Here is a 16,863-nt window from a genome sequence, read left to right as displayed (position 1 = left end):
TGCCAAGATACACGCGATCTTTCCATTGGAGAATAGTAACATCATGATGGTACGATATAATCTATTTCTGTATGTCATAAAAAATATATATGTACAAGATCTATCTGTGAATATCGTAATAGAAACGTGTAATATAGTCATACTTTTCATATATAAGAATGATTTCAAGCGTAATTCTGTTGAACTGTCCATGTGAATGTTATTCTTCATAGAGTAATGTAAATATTTACTTTACTAACACTCGTGACATCAGAATAAAAAAATTCTATATTTATTGATGAAAAAATGTCACTTACATAATTCGGAAATCTTGAAGTGTAACGATGATCATTAGCGTAACTAGATACGGTCCAGGGTAGGATAATTTATATATTAGAATTTTAAAGATTTTCAAATTTCGAGTCCTAAAATTCCTAAATTTTCAAAAGCAACTTGGTTATGCCTGATAAGGAACACTATTAGTAAAGTTATGGGACCTGGCCAACTCCAGACGAAAATTTTAGTTACGCCAATGGTAATAATAAATACATTATTAAATTAGACTAGTCGTTGTTTATGAGAGATGATACTTTCGCTAAAGTGTGACAACCAAAAATGATATGAATGTTTTCTCGAACTAAATACTACGATGTGGAAAACAATTTATTAAAATCGTTTGTTTAAAAAAGATATCACATTATACGTTGAATAATCATACTAAATATGAAATGCAAGAAAATAGTTTTCATGTAGGAAATATTTTACTACTTACAATGAAAATTTAATAAATACAAGATATGCATATCTCTGCAGTATTTTTATCATTGATTGTAAGTATCTTTAATATCGTATTGTAAAACCCTTATATCAAAAATATACATGTGCAAATATAGCTGTCAAAACGTATGATGGTACTTATAAACGTTGCAATTTGATTTTGTCTATAGTTTTTAATGTTCGATAAAGTTGGGATTTAATTGTTTAGTCTCTGTTCGATTCATAACTTCTTTTCTTGTTATAGTATAATTATATTCAATCTATGCGCAGCATATAAAATAGTTCGTCGAGTACGCGTAATAATTTCAGCGGATGTGTAAAATTGTTACGTTTGTCGTGCAATCACAAATTATTAACTCTATAAGATTACGAAGTCGGCACGCGTAGAAACAAACGGTTGTGGCACGGTTTTAATACTATTTCTCGAGCTTATGTAATTTGTGATTGTGTTCAAGTTCTTTTATGAACAATCACCGTGATTTGTTATGCGGTATGTCACTAGAATCACTTGTGTGTGTACATAAATGTGTTGCATATATACATTACTGTGCACGCGATGACGCAACCGCGAAACGTATATGGCATTCTTGATCGAGTCAATAAGACTCGTATTTAAATTAAATTCGAAAAAAAAGTGCCACGGACATAGCGTTTTCCTTCATTCAGAAACTCTGAACTGCTACTGCCTGATACATGCTATACTACACAATTCCGTAGGTATTACTAACGCGTTGTTCGCAGGCGATTATCTCCAATTGAAAACAGAGTGCCGTAATCACCTGTTGTCATATTAAAATTAACATTTTATTTTTTGGCAAATTAAAGCTAGCTAAGATGATACGAATTGTGCCTTATTTCATTATCACGTGGTTTCATGAAGTTCTTCCGTCTCCGCCTTCAGTCTACAAAAGATATTCTCCATTATTACGTACTTCAGACAAGTCTCGATTCGTATACATATACAAGAAGAAAATTTACTTTAAAAGTTCAGTCTGAATGCGATCCGTAATGGCCTTTCTCGCTTGTATCTCGTCCACTTTCGACGTACGCAACTCGTGCACTAGTTCAGTAAAGTCTATGGGGTCACCATAATTTATGGTGACCTTATTGTTCGTTCGTAACCTATACGGCACTTCGTTTGGAAGTACCGAGTCCATGCCAAGGTGATAGATAGGAATCACTAATGGCGGAACAGGCGATTCGAATATTAACCTGCCAACGCCCCACTTTAATCTGTAAGATAAAATGATATGCCAAGTTTCTCGGTATATGCTCGTGACGTTGCAGCAGTTTCATATTGGCGAAGCTCTAAATAGAATGACAAGAGAACCAAGAACTGACCTCATGTTTTCTTTGAACATATTTACTTTTCCCTCAGGGAAAACGTGAATCCACTCTCCGGCAGCCAGTTTTTCGATGCAGAAATTCATCGCTTCCTGATACACTCCGGCACCTCTGATCACGGGAATGCATTTGCCCAGCATAAACAAGTAGGAATGCCAGGTTTTCGTGAAACAAATGTCGTGAGCAGCTAGCGACCATCGCATCTTACGTGGTTTCAGCAGATACCTCAGGTCCAGTGTCGCTAAATGAGTTCAGAGATTTTTCTGTCTTAAATTCTTTCATTCGATCGCTTATCGACGTCATTCTGAGGAAGAAAAGATTATATATGTTTCAGGAAAGGGGAATGCTAGCGTGTCAAAATAATCGACACTACCAGAACAATGAGCTCGTTGCATTTCGGCAATTACATAAATAATGCATCGCAACCTTTATCGTACCACTGTATTGTTTCATTCTCATAAAAGAATTATTTTGGGTTAACAGGAAGTTAATTCTTTTGTGCTGACCGCAAGCTTATCGACTCTCTTTGTCTGATGTACATGTACAAATATTTTGCTACAAAACTCTTTATTTTTCCTTTTATTGTCTATTTACTTGTACACACAACAAGATTATATTTTAAACTTCTTCATTCTGCTCGCTAAAATGTTTTCAGTTGGTCCTCGCAGAACGCAAGAAACCAAACAGTGCAAAGCTGGAAAAATGGCTTGCGGAGCACAAGAGCAACTTTATCGTTTCACGGCACACGTTGACATAGTTGCTAAGAATCCCCATATCGGATGATACATCGCAAATACTAAAGGTTAACATTTTAGAACAACAGTACTTTAGTCTACTTAGTCTAAACGCATCTCCCTTGCTCTCTTTGTTACACGACGCCATGATCTGATTAGTAATGAATAGGTGACTTTATTTCGTTATAATCAATCAGGCTCGCATTCTCTCCACACCACCAACTTTCCAGCTCTGCACTGTACACATCTTTGAGAACCTGAAAAAACACAGTGTCACGTAAAATGTATTATTTCAAATGTACGACCGAACGTCTGTAATAATTAAGGTCGATGGGATAGTGTCGAGTGCATTAACACCGAATGGTCATAAAGGTGGTCAAACTGGCCAGGGAACTTACCCCATATGCCAGGGTCGTCGAAACAACTGTGGTGGTTAGACACTGTGATGAGAGGCATATTTTTCGGCCGACAGTCTAACGCCCGATTAAGGATATACTTGTTATACACCGTCGTTTTGTTGAGCCATTCTGAAATACCGGAAAAAAGTAATTAGTCGAGACTAAAGTCCGCAATAATTGCAAATGCTGTGATTTCTCGTAGCCTTCTCGATCTAATGTATTTCAGAACTTCAAGATAGTTCTATTACTTATGCTTCGTTGCCTCTAATAATTGCAACTCGAAGTCCACATTATTAGTACGATTAGAGCTACGATTCTAATAAAGATCGCAACAGTTGCGAAACTGGTTGCATGATTATTTACCATATTTCTAATGGCGAATAGTGAAAACTTTCCATTCATCGATAGCTTTTTTTGTTGAGCTACTTGGACACCGATTGGATCAAATTAAATTATTTCATCATCTAAGGGCGGTAAAAGTTTCAACAGCTCCTTGTACAAATTTTGTTCCTAGAGACGCATCTTACGTGTATAAAAACAATTCATTTTTTTATAAAAAAAGTTGTAAAAATATAATATTTATCTTTGATAACAACTTCGTACATAGTATACATTTCTTGTCCAGCAAAGTAACATCCAGTTTTATAAGGCCAACGACCTCTGTACAATGTCATTCAAGGTTAAGATGTACATATAAACAAGATGACAAAGATATAACGCTGTTGAAAAAATTGACGATGTAAAGTGTTTGTGATCTTCGGTAACCTTGTAGGTTTATAATACTTATTCATATTTGCCACCATTCAATGGAAATTTTTTTAATCCTGTCTGCTTACGAGTAATTGAATATTATTTTTCGACATTGGCATGAAAAAAGTAACACTGTCTATTTGTCGCTAATATACATGGAGAAATTGATGAAACGAATAAAAGAGGATGGGATAGATAAGGAGGGGACGCTGGTGTATGTCGCGTCTACTCGACCGACCAATTGAGTAATACGTTTAATTTCCGAACTTTATTGTATCGTCACTAAGTCAACATCGAGCTGTCCTCGTAAAATCAGTGGTGTTCACTGAAAGGTCAGTGTAAGCCAACGATTTCCTGCACCCTTCGTCGGACAATAACGTGTATGCAATCTTAACCGAAATTAGGAACATAAATCGCAAGAATCATGGAAGATGACACGCGATATTCCATTTTACGTTCTAGATAGGATTACATATCTTGGCTAATCGCGTAGATTAGAACTACGATGATTACGCACTTGTTTTAAAAATACGAATATTCTGAAAAGAATATACGATTTTAAATATATTATTCAATTCTTTATAATGAAATTCCAACTTAGAGTGCTGACTTTTTATCTTAAACATTGGTAACATGTTTTTATTTATAATTAATTGTATTAGACAAATGCACAATTTCATACGGCGTCACACTTTCATGTCACGTGATCAATGGCGCCATACGATCGAAGCGAATGAAATTTATTACTCAATTCAATTATACATGAAATGTTTAAATGCGTTACATATTAGGTTCGCTGTCGATACTTAATTATTTTATTCTTTGTACATAGATAACTGTACACGAGAAAACAGAATTTTATTTGAATTTGGCTGGAAATAGATTTTAAAAAATGCGCGCTAAAATTTAAAAACTGCTTCATAGCGATAATGAATATCGAAAGCGTACGTAGTAAGTATTTACATATATAAGCATATATTAACATAATACTATTTTTTTGGATAATCTTCATTGAATAGCCAATGAACTAGTTACATTTAATGATGGAAACATTATAAATACATTAAACGCAATTACGTTGAAAAGTAACATCACTTGCAAGTTTATTATTTTGTGTTCGTTTTTTAAAGTTGTCCATGAATAATGACGGTTAATGACGTACATATCGACTTTTGATCGACTTAATCGATAAGATATATGACAACGATATATTTGATAAAATTACGTAGTCAGATTTATCGATATGTTTTTGGAATATTATGTTGCACGTGTTCTTTACACTAAAAAAATTTGATGAAAAATGTTCAACTTTTCACGTGCTTCTTTTGTAAATTCATTTACAAATATCAGGAAATATTTTTCATCATGCCTGAAGATAATTATTAGAACAATTAAATGAGATGATTTCATAAATTGTTAAACTGTTATATAAATCAACATTGTTTTGCTACCATTATAATTCGCACGCATAACCGCAAAGTAACATTAGATTCTCTATAATAATTCGAGGTCTGATTTTTATACTTGTTACCACACAATATTTAAAAATATAGACATTTTTTACTGAAGAGTTCTTGAGTGTCAGTCGAAATAATTTTTAATGCACGTGTACATTGAGTCAGAAGAATATAAAGTACTGATTAAAAAACCGGCTAAAGCAATTGCTCACATACCTATAAAGATTTTAGAGAAAATTCCTACTGCTGCAAAGGTTATACTGCTCGCGATGTTCCAGAGTTTACACGGATTTCGAAGCTTCGGAATGATCCATTTGATATCGTATATCATCGTACCGCTTTTCACTGGCTGTGTCCGAGGGAAAAATAGTAATGCGGTACTTTTTTCGCACGATTGGGAAGCACCTTCCCCGCGAGAAATCGTCTACTCTTTCGTAACTCACCACAACCATCTTCGTGCCAACTTCACGCCATATTTCTCGATAGCTGTCACGTGGTCAGTCGAACACCTCCGAACATATCCGAACGTTGACGGCTATTGAATCATTCAATTCGAAATTAAACGCGCTTTGAACACTTGTTCTCGCCTCGGTTAACGACATGTAAGTACATCCCGTTACTAAATTCATTGCAATCGAACATTTCGAATAAAAATGCTAGAAATTTACATTCAGTTCTATTAATTTGAGATTATTATTTCCTTTGAACATTCGATTATAGGTATTCATTAAACATTTTTTAGTTAACGTGATTTATAACCTATACTATAAATTTTTTCGAAACGACATATGAAATGTGAAACGAAATTAAATAAAATTACACGACGTTTGCAGCATGGAAATTGTTGAGCAAAATATCAAAATGATGAGTGTAGACATCAAGAAAATAAGAGGAATAAGGAAACAGGTACTAAGAAGACATAATACTTTCCGCCATGTTTGCGATATGTACGGTACCAATAAGAATTTTATTTATCTTTTCTAGCGGTTCAAGGAAATCTGCTGGAAGAATAACAGAAAACCAAATTCCTAAGACTAGTCCAGAGGGTTATCCAACAATTCTGATGGTGGTAAATAAATTTATGGGCGCATTATCCTAAACGGTGGTAACGCAGTCTCGTTAGTGCAACTCGAAAATTGCAAGGGATACATTATAATAATCATGGCACGCTTGTAGCTGGCGTAATAGTAAAATGCTCGGGAGATCGAAGATAACCATTCACGGGACGAACGGATGTACAATAAGACACAAATGTCTACGAAGTTGTGCCTCTGGCGGTGACTCTGCACTTGCAATGTCAGCCGAACACCTATCAGAAGCTACTGCGAAAGAACGCGGGAGGGTTATGAAGGGGAGAGCCTTACACGACTATCGAACAGAGCCGTCGCTACAGTTTGTAGGACCCCAGGTATAAATTTGTATTATTGAAAACCCCTATCTCAGACTTGTTACATTACTATGTTCTACATCATTGAGGGACAACTGCGCTTGTACGGAACTTCAATATACACGTAATGTGCAGTTGCGGGTACTGGTAGCTAATTTTCCAATTTGTAAATAGGAATTTTCTGTAAATTTCTGCATACGCGTAGGAGAAGGCAGCTAGCATACCGGGACCAGAGGCATTGGTTCTGCACCGTGTACTTGATATTCCCCGTTTTGGTCTATAATGGGTGTTAACTATTAAGACAAATACATCTAATACATCACATAACATATTACCGAAAAATTCGATGCTTGAATTATTAGAGATTGATTTGATTTTGGGACAATTCAAAAGTTGTTGAGCGCAGAGCTCGAGGCAGGTACCCGATTGCTCGACGCTAACGGCGGTACTGTCATCGAATATACGTATTAGAGTCTTCGGTTAAGTTCATGCGCTCGAAAGAAAGGATGAAGTACGGGAGCATCGAAGGAGGGGAAAAAGAAGGGAAAAGATACAATGATGCGAGCAAAGTCGTAGGCCGCGGGGGAGGGATGAAAGGAGAATGTCCGGTGGCATGTGGAAGGTGGGGACCTGACGCGAGGAGAGAAGCAACCAGTCGAAAGGGTACCGAGTGGGGGAAAAGGGCCTCATCTCAACAGCCAGTCCGATTCGAGTCTCTCGGCTGCGTGTTCCCGTGCCATCGTACATACGAGGTATCCTTCCAGTAACAACTGTGGAGAGGATACCTTGAAGCACCATACCGAGTCGAGTCGTGTACCATTCGAGAGTCGAACGCAAAGTGTCTTCTTCACGTTGTAATTCTTCTCTCGACCGCTTTCGACGAATAACAATAGTGCGCTTTCCATGACAGAGCGAAAGAATATAGGGTTTTAGGGTTATAAATTCGTTCGGATCTGTTCGGAGATTTGTTTAGATCACGGTTCTTTCGTCCGCATAACCTTGACATTCGAGATGACAGATCTAACGGCGATACCAGTGCCGCTACCGACGATACGCATGTACCAGGGCGAATTTCTCGACCGTTGAACCGTGAACAGTTACCGAATACGTCGAAGGTAAAGTAGTGTGAACACGCGGCTAGACGGTGATGCTATAGAAAGAGAAAGAGAGGAAAAAAGCGATCAAAAGGAAAGGCAAAAAGGGCATCTCGGTGGGGCACAGAGAAACACAGAGCGAGAAGGAAGAGAGCGAGCCGAGTGTTCGGCTTGACTCGAGTGCAGTGTACGGTGATGCTGCGAGGATGCCACCGTCGTCGGTCCTCTCGACACGATATAAGACGGCGAGACGACGGTACCCCGTGATCAGCCGGGGCCCCACGACTTTCTGCCACGGCTTTGTGCTGTTACACGCGCGGTGCGGTGCAAGTGCGAGTGCAGGTGCAACTGTGAAGTGGTGCCAGTTCGACGACAACCAGAGGGTACGCACGGGATATTACGCGGCGCGAGAAGTGATCCGTGTTCGACGATGCGGAACATCCGGAATCGTGTCCGTTGATTCGCGAGTGAAGACAGCGTCGTTGCCCGTCGCGTGTCCGCGTATGAAGAACGTTATCGCCGCTTCCGGAAGCAGCTACGAAACCGGCGTGCGAATTTCGTGGGCTGCGTTCTCGTCGAGCTCGAACTATCCCGAGCATCATCGCGGTTTCAGCATCTCGACTGCAGAGAGAAAGCAACAGGTAAACGTGTAGTACGCGTTCCGTATTCTCGGTGGTTGCACGTTATACGCTCGCGATGCCTGTTCGTTCGCGCACGAACGTGCGCATGCTCTTGATCGAAGATCTCGCCGTGCACAAGCCAATACACTGCGGGCAACAGTCACTCTGTGTGTACGTACATAGGTGTCTTTCATTGCGGAAGAAGTTCCAGTTCAACCGACTCGAGCTCTTGCATCTCTGCCTCGTGCACGTCCTGCTAGTTTTATGTTCTTTACCCTTCAATCCAATTATTATATACAAATATTCCATGCAGAATTTTCCGTTTACGGTTATTTTAATGTTTACCGTTTTAAAGACGATCAGCGTTTAGGTTATAGTCATGACCGTAAGAATAATGTACTAAAGCCCTGTTTAGTAGCCATTTCTAAATCTGAATTTACCTCACTTTTGGCCATTAAATACGAACTAAGAATAATGCAAGTTATTGCGACTAGATGTAGGTCTTCAGAGATGTTGAAATTTATGGTCTTCAAGATCTAGGAATATTACGAACGAAATAAGCTTAAATCGTTAGGGAGTTTGCATACAGTCTGATGCAAATTTAACGACGCATCCACTTCGTGAAATGAAGTTGCTTTGATCGTCCCGCCAATTTCAAGCAGCCATCGACAACAGAAACTTGCGGCGCCATATTTAAAGAATTCTGCTAATGACAAGCAAAGGCATAAAGTGTCCGATGGAACAGCGTCTCGTATCCGAAAGTGTGCTACGGTTTTACGTAGATTTCAATTAAGATAATACGCGTTCGATGAGCAGACGCGCAAACGCGTAACCGAAGAGGTCTGCTTAGAACCGCGGTGGACCACCTACTATTTTCGGGGAATGTTAATTGGCCGTTTCACGAATTATAAAACACCGAAGCCAGAGAAGTTCGGTGCCACGCTTGCTATCGCTTCCATTAACATACCTGTGTGTTCCGTTGCGTCGTTGTCGTTGCACGCTAGCGACGCTTAACTTTAACGACGCAAAAAGATACTAATTATAGCAACCTGCGGCTACTTCTTCCACACTCGCAAGACCGTAGCCCACTTTCCTTATTTCCCGCGTTTCGTTTGGTCTGGCCGTGAATAGCAATTACGGCAACTTAGTCTAATTATGGTTCTGCATTTGTTGTCACGATTCCGTCGGTGTTTCTCTGCTTTCGCGGAACATTAGCGGTACAATGGCGGCTAATGGTATACGGAAGATGATTATAACCGGTCGCGGCGTAAAACGAATTTCTAGAATAGTAACGAGAAATTCTGGACGACAGTTCTGCACGAAGCTGCGCAAACGTGGATGACTTCCATATAACTTTATTAAAGAAGCTACCTCGGTAATTGCAAGGTTACGGTGATCAGATACGCGCGGTCGTGGCTATTCCGTTGGCGACCATGAAATTCGTCGTACTCTCAGAATTTTCCAGAAGGTAAATTGCCCGTAGGCAAAACTACCGTCGCATAACAAGGAATTTGTGCTCTTCCACATTCCGGGGTAAGAGATAGGGTAAACGAGAGGTATACATACATGCTATGTGTACATGGGAATGTGATGTACAATGGAATGTCGGTCAACGAAGGAACAAGGTTATTGCGCTTTACAAGTGTGCTAACTACACGCTAATTACAAGTAGAAAGTTTTTAAACTTTAATAGCGCATTGTCAGATGTCACTGATGATATGAAAGTTGATTGATTTGAGAAACTTTCCTCCACATTAGCACTGTGCTAATGTACATCAACTCCTGTAGTGTTGGAAGTACTGAAGTCAGCATTGACACTTTGAAGCAGAGACTGTAAACTTGAAACTATGGGACTTTAGAGTTTTATGAATTTTGGAACTTTGTTATTTCGAGTGTTGCTAAAGAAATAGTAACGCGAATGCGCAACTGTATCAGTGGGTAAAATGTCACGTATCATGCACAACTTAATCGTTTTTCTGTCCTTCACGATTTTACAGAGCGTGGCACGTGACAGTCGCAAGACCATGAGCGACCTTGCAGTTCCTGTCACGGTCTTTCATAAAAGTCTGTGCTGTTCACGTAGCCTTATTGTACGTTGGGGGTCGTATAATGGCTCTGTGGTTAAATTTCTCGTTCCTCCTTTTTCTTCTCGTACCAATCTCTGATACGTCTACTGTGTGTGGCTATGATCGACCTTCGACGTTACCCTCTCGTTCAAAAATACGATCGAACGCATTTTTCTCGTTCCTTTTGGAAACTCCGTTTTCAGTTAATTTCATAATCCTGTAAGGTTTCGCCAGCAATTTTCAATTTCATTTTATCGACTGTGACCAACCGTTTAAAAAGGAAGGTGATCACGTCGATCGCAACTAAACGGCGGGATAAGTTATCGACTTCGTTGTGGATCTTTTTCGTCCTTTTCGTTTTCACGCATGCGCAGCTGCGCCATTAATTTTTATCGCATCTCGGAGGGAATTCATTTATTACGTATCGTGGGCAAAAAAGCGACAGAAAAATGGAACGTTTAAGAATAATCACGGCAGGAGCAAAAAACCGGGTGAATAATGGAAAGTGTTCGATGGTGGTTCCTTTACATTTTCTGCGTACTAAAATTTTTAAAAAAGATGTAATTACTTGGTGTCGGTTAATCTACAGCGACCGGAATCACATGGGACATCGGTTACCCGTTAATTACCGGTTACCTTTATTAATTTGAGGGGATCGTAATTGTCCATGTTCCCCGCCTATTAGATGGCGCCTTAAATGTATTACTTCGCCGATATAACGGCCAGCAGAAATTGTACGTTAAACGTTAACAAAACGAAAAAGATCGAGATCTATATTAATTGTAACACACTTTGTTCTCTGTACCTTGATTCTTTTTAAACTTTTCATAAAATTTTTTTAGGCAATTTCTTAAATTTTAAAATCAAAAACTTTCCCACACTGCGTTGAAAAAGTGCGTTCAAGCATGCACGCGGCAAAGGTACACAAAATGTATCTCTGATTTAATAACCATGGTAAATTTAACGACGGCGAACGTTACTATACGATAATTATCGTAATTTGCGATAACGGTCGATATTAATTCCAATCGATAGACCTGTACGATTTTAATTAAAGATCGCGAGAGCGATGTGATTTGCATAATGAATGAATTAAGCCAAAACGACAAGTCCTCCTTAAGCAATATTTTTACAAATTAGATCCTCGTGATTTTCCTGGAAATTAATATCCGATTTTCTCGTTTTCTACGTACAAGTCCGCTAATGAATTTTGCTTTGAACCGACTGATAAGATTGCAAAAGTCGGACGAAAATAGATGGAGGACAGTAAAAAAGTGAGTTGCAAAAATAGGTAATAAATCAGCTACTTTGCACAATAATTATAAAAATTTAAGGTTACATAAAATTAACCGAATAACAGTAGGTTTTAACATTTACTATAGTATTCATGTCTTGAAATTTCAGTCCATCATTTTAGGTTTCAAAGCTAATTTCCATGAAAATCCAGGCTCGCGCCATTATGGTCCTATAAAGATTAATAAACCGTAATGTTAGGAAGTAGAATTTAAGGAACATATTTTAGAAGGAGGCATGGAACAAAGATAATGAGACGATTTCGTGTTACAGAATGTTGTCACCTGGTCAGGAGGGCCAGCCTAACAGTTACTCGCACGGTAATGTCGTTCTTCAAGGTGCACCCTGTGGTCAGTGTCGAGATTTATGTCCAGCCGGCTACGTGCCTCACTTTTGGAGGTGAGTAATCAAACACATTACGTATGCATTAAACACTTCATTCCTTGGAGTAGTTTTTTTCGAAGCCGAAAATTTACCGATCAAGCGAGTCCTCTTTTTCGCCGCGTTTCCATCGGAAGCGGGTAACGTACCCTTTGATCGCTTTTTTATCCGGCGAGCAGCGCCGGAATTTTATGATGCGCTTCCAACGAAAGGAAAATCAATGACTCGAGCGGCTATTACCGTTCGAGCGGAGTTATCATTATGCAGCAACACTGACCGAAACGATTCCAAGAGAAATTACTGATCGCGCGATCAATGGCCGCGTAAATACTTCTTTAATGCCACTTAAAAGATCTCGATCTCTGTGCACGCGATCCTTTGATTTTCTCCGGTTGTCGGAAAGGAAAAGTAAACTGCACGGATGAGCCAACATAGTAAGCTTTATTGCAATAAATAAGTGGACGGTCAAGATGGAAAATTATCACGGGACCGAAGACGGGTTGCTCACGATCGATCGATAAAACGAAGGGGTGACCAATCGTTGCGTAAACTGTAATTGATAATACTGTCCAGTTATCTAGCAACATCTGCTAAACGTCGCTCGATTTACAAGTTGAATGAAAATACATGTCAGACTAATATTTTAATATGACTAGACGTCACACTCTGTATCTCACGGAGAGATGCTTCATTTAATTAAACATGTTTGTGTCTTTGGTTATAATGTTATCGAGTATGTAATAATCTGATCTTAGTTTCTACGCAAAAAAATTCAGTTAATGCAATATGCAGTGGAATATACAGTACACATTTACTACGTATAGATTGCATCTATTACTCATATTGGATAATTACTTGTATATTCATAAAAGATAACCGATAAAGTCTTCGATATAAATTAAGAGTTGATCTGCAGGAATGCAGAGGAAAATAGCGCAAGTAACACGTTGTGCAGGAACAAAATAAACAAGCCTCAGCTCGCCATTCACAGAGAAGATGCTTCAGAAGCATCCGAATAAAATCATAATCATCGAAAGTCAGGAATTATCGAGCGAGATGTTGCTCCTCTACGAACATTGAAAACGTGTTCGAATGGAGCGGAGAGCGTGTTGTGCAAATAATCGAGGGTCGATTTCCGGTGAGCCTGGGGGATGAGAGGAGGAGGAGCCGGAGGAGGGTCGAAGTGTAACCGTGGCCTTAGAGCGAAGGCAGCAAGATCGAAAGAGGGCAAAAAGGAAGAAAGTTTCTCGGCTTCGGGTCGTAGGGTCGACTCGTTGTCGGTCTCACGCGAGCCCTGCGTGCAACGAGCACCGCGATGGGCTGTTCCAAGACGAATCGGCTGGCAACCGAGCGAACCGATGAGAAAGAACGAGAGGCGAGAGGGTACAAGCTCCAAAGATGAGACGGCCAAAGGGGGAGAGACGTATGTTGGTCTGTAATTAACATACCGAGGCCCCCCTCGTGTAAAGTTGGTCCGTCGCGTCGGTTCGCAGGTTCACAGAGCTTGCTGCAGTTTTGCTGGCAGTTTGTTATTCCCTTGGAAAGTTCGCCGCTTTGTTCCTTGCCTGATTATCGAATCTGACTTCTCGATCAAACCACCTCGGTTACCACGTTCACTCCACGATACGAAAACTTTAAATGCAGTAAACCAATTAGCAGCTGTGAACTTCACGAAAGTTCACTTCATGAACTTCGTGTACCTTTCATCGGGGTTCTTAATACGACTGATAGATTACCTACGTGTTACTTATTAAATGTCTTTGAAAAGTTTCAATTTCTTGACATAAAAGTACAAGAGACACATATGGCATACCAATTTGCAGCTGCAAGCTTCGAAAATGACTGCATAGACGCTTCACGGAGATTCTTAATATTGGACTGACTGGTTGTTAACAGCAATATTCATACATGTCACGTATCAAATGGCTGATTCCGAAAAGGAAAAATTCTCCTGCAACTTCTTGATACAAACTTATTACAAAAGGGCACATATGGCATACCAATTTACACCTGCGGGTTTCACGAAAATGACTACACAGGTCTTTCATCGGGGTTCTTAATGTTGAATGACTGACTGGTAACTGCAGTATTCACGCGTATCGCGTATCAACTATCTGATTCCGAAGTGCTGTAATTTCTTGACATAAAATTGTTATAAATTATCACTTGTGGTGTATCAATTTGAAGGTAAAGATTTAACGAAAGTTAAACGGTTTATGGATATTTCGAATGCAAGACTTCTTGGAACAAAGTGTAGTTTCCCTGAAGAGAGCGCAGCGAATTCTGGAAGCTTGAAAAATACGGTATCGGTGACGTGAAAGAACTGATCGAGGTCGACCGGATCCCCATAGCGTGGTATCGATCAAAGTCCGGTGGAATCAAAGGATTAAAGCTTATCTCACACTCTGTCGTCCAGTGGAAGCGATCAAAGCCGGCTTTCCACGGAGCTCTCTCAGTACGTTTTTCATCGCGTTCAAATTTCGTTCATTCCCTTCCGTGTCCCTCATCCGCCATCTGATAAGCCGAATTAATACGAGTCCTAAGCCGGAATTAGATTCCAGAAATTAATTTTCTTGAACTCGATCCTGTACGTCTCCACGTTAAATTCGTTATAATTTCACAAGAAATATTATAACATAAAAAATTGATATTTCTCCAGAACCAAAGTTTGATAAAAGAATTGTACGCAAAAGAAAAACCTGTCTAATTAATCTGACTCTTTTTGAAGTTCAAAGATCCGAAGCTACCCGATAATTGCCAATAAAGGCATGAAAGTTGATCGAGCAAGATTTTCTTGTTCGCATTTGATTATCCTCTCGTACAAAAACTGCCAGCATAACTCGTGGCGTGAACACGTGTTTCCCGTATGGGATCGGTAGAGATCTTATTATCAAAACCCGTGTAGCCAATTTAGCAGCCTCGCGGAGAACCTACCTTTAAGGTTTAGTTAGCATTTAACCGTACAATGAAGATCCGTAACCGAGATACGAACTGAACTTTCTATTCCCATTTCGGTGTGTGCGTTCAGTCGGTGCATCCCTCTTATTCAGGGTTTTCACTTTATTAGAGCATCGCGCTTAATTAGAGTCCAATTCGCGTGCTGCGAAATCGCGAACCGCAAGTTTTCTGTTAGGGATGTGGAGTTATCGATATTGGGATACCGGGGTGAAAGGATATTGGTTCATAGGGTTATAGGGATGGGTGGGACATAAATATGGTTTATGGAGATGTGATGTCATGGAGATATCGATTTATATTACGAATCTTGAGGATATCGAGATTTAAGGACCTAGGGTATGTGGATCTAGAGACGTAGAAATTTAAAAACTGAGGTCTGAGTTTCAAAGTCTGAACCTAAGGGTATGCGAACCTAACAGGGATCTAGCAATGGCTCCTAGGACTACATGAATCTCCAGAGTTAGTGATCTAGGAGATGTCGGACCCGAGATCTAAGAATCCAGAGTTTGCAACCCGCATCCAGATATTTTTCTCTCCGTAATATCGCCTTTCAACGAGCACGGCATAAACCATAGTCAGTGGACTATAATTTTGCAGAGCAGAGGATAATAAAAATACCATGCAGATTCAGTAAAGATTAGAAACCCTTAATTTTGACGAACTTCCTTTTTTAAACGCATTTCAGTGAGGTGGCCATGTTGCCAGAGTCTCTATCGGAGATAATTCGCTCGTTTTCAAGGAACCGCCGATAGCGGAGGAATTAAAACTGCGAGATAAAACGGGAGATTGGTTTGACGATTCACAGGGGACAGAGAGGGTGAATGTTATCGTTCTTTGGCCGAGGAATGAATCGTATTTCATCGGACTTTAGTGTGACACGAGCTGTCCTTCGTGGACAAGCCACGAAGCATTGACGAGGAGAGCCCATAACGCTGCCTCGGACGTCATCGTTGTTGTTGATTATACGTTGTGTAAAATCGCGATGACGCGACAGCAGCTCGTGTACGCACACCTGTAGGAAACCTTAATGATCCTAACGAGTTACCTTTGCTGCCGTAGACACGGCAAACGATGTTAATCACGGTCACGCTCGCCTATGAAGCCTCTCTCGCGAGGAACAATGGGCCACTGGTGGCCGTGATTCCATAACGTTACACTCGATGCACAGGCTGCAGAAAAAGCAAGTGTGAACAGCATTATGAGTGATTCTACACCTCTGCATCTATGAAGATTCGTCGATAAGATTCTTGCAAAAACCTTGACCTCGAAATTCAAGGTCGAACTTTTTTATCAACGGTACTGTTGCGTTCTCGTCGAGAGGAGAAAGCGTCTTAACCCTTTGCACTTGACAGGCCCCTCTCAGGCATTTGATTTAATACAATAATTTGTAATAGGCATTTTTTAACTAATTTTATAATAGTGCTCGTGTGAACATAGTGAAATAGATAATGTTGGAGATTATTAAAGAAATAACCACAAAAGAACTCATTCAATATTTAAATTAATATTTTAAAGTTGCTGTTTGCATATAATAAAATTATCTACGAATCCAAAGGGTTGAAAAGACTAACCTCGATCGTTTTCTCGGAAAAAGACCACGAAGAAAATATTTGAAAATCAGCAAA

At 39.7% G+C, this 16,863-nt stretch overlaps 2 protein-coding genes across 3 annotated transcripts in view; one reads left to right on the top strand and one right to left on the bottom strand.

The window, feature by feature from the left end:
- Positions 1-249: 249 nt before the first annotated feature.
- Taz (tafazzin, phospholipid-lysophospholipid transacylase) lies at positions 250-5,791 on the bottom strand. The gene is made up of 5 exons (XM_003706572.3): positions 5,656-5,791; positions 3,233-3,361; positions 2,098-2,341; positions 1,735-1,989; positions 250-1,658 (listed from the first exon to the last, which is right to left on the bottom strand). The coding sequence occupies exons 1-5, from the start codon at positions 5,768-5,770 to the stop codon at positions 1,619-1,621; spliced, it is 783 nt and encodes a 260-aa protein (XP_003706620.1). The 5' UTR covers positions 5,771-5,791; the 3' UTR covers positions 250-1,618.
- Positions 5,792-5,908: 117 nt separating this feature from the next.
- The window catches only part of LOC100878796 (uncharacterized), a 114,857-nt gene continuing 103,902 nt past the window's right edge, over positions 5,909-16,863 (top strand). The window contains exons 1-5 of one of the 2 annotated variants that reach the window (XM_076530234.1): positions 5,909-6,041; positions 6,273-6,345; positions 6,424-6,508; positions 6,616-6,847; positions 12,173-12,298. In XM_076530234.1, the coding sequence (XP_076386349.1) occupies positions 12,174-12,298 (125 nt within the window). In that variant the 5' untranslated portion in view covers positions 5,909-6,041; positions 6,273-6,345; positions 6,424-6,508; positions 6,616-6,847; position 12,173. Of the gene's footprint in view, positions 6,042-6,272; positions 6,346-6,423; positions 6,509-6,615; positions 6,848-7,486; positions 8,562-12,172; positions 12,299-16,863 lie in introns of those variants that run through there. The other variant, XM_076530235.1, reaches the window with a different exon arrangement.

Source organism: Megachile rotundata, chromosome 3 (genome assembly GCF_050947335.1).
Source record: "Megachile rotundata isolate GNS110a chromosome 3, iyMegRotu1, whole genome shotgun sequence".
NCBI lineage: Eukaryota > Metazoa > Arthropoda > Insecta > Hymenoptera > Megachilidae > Megachile > Megachile rotundata.
The sequence above is the reverse complement of the archived record's forward strand: the minus strand, read 5'-3'. Positions and strand labels throughout refer to the sequence as shown.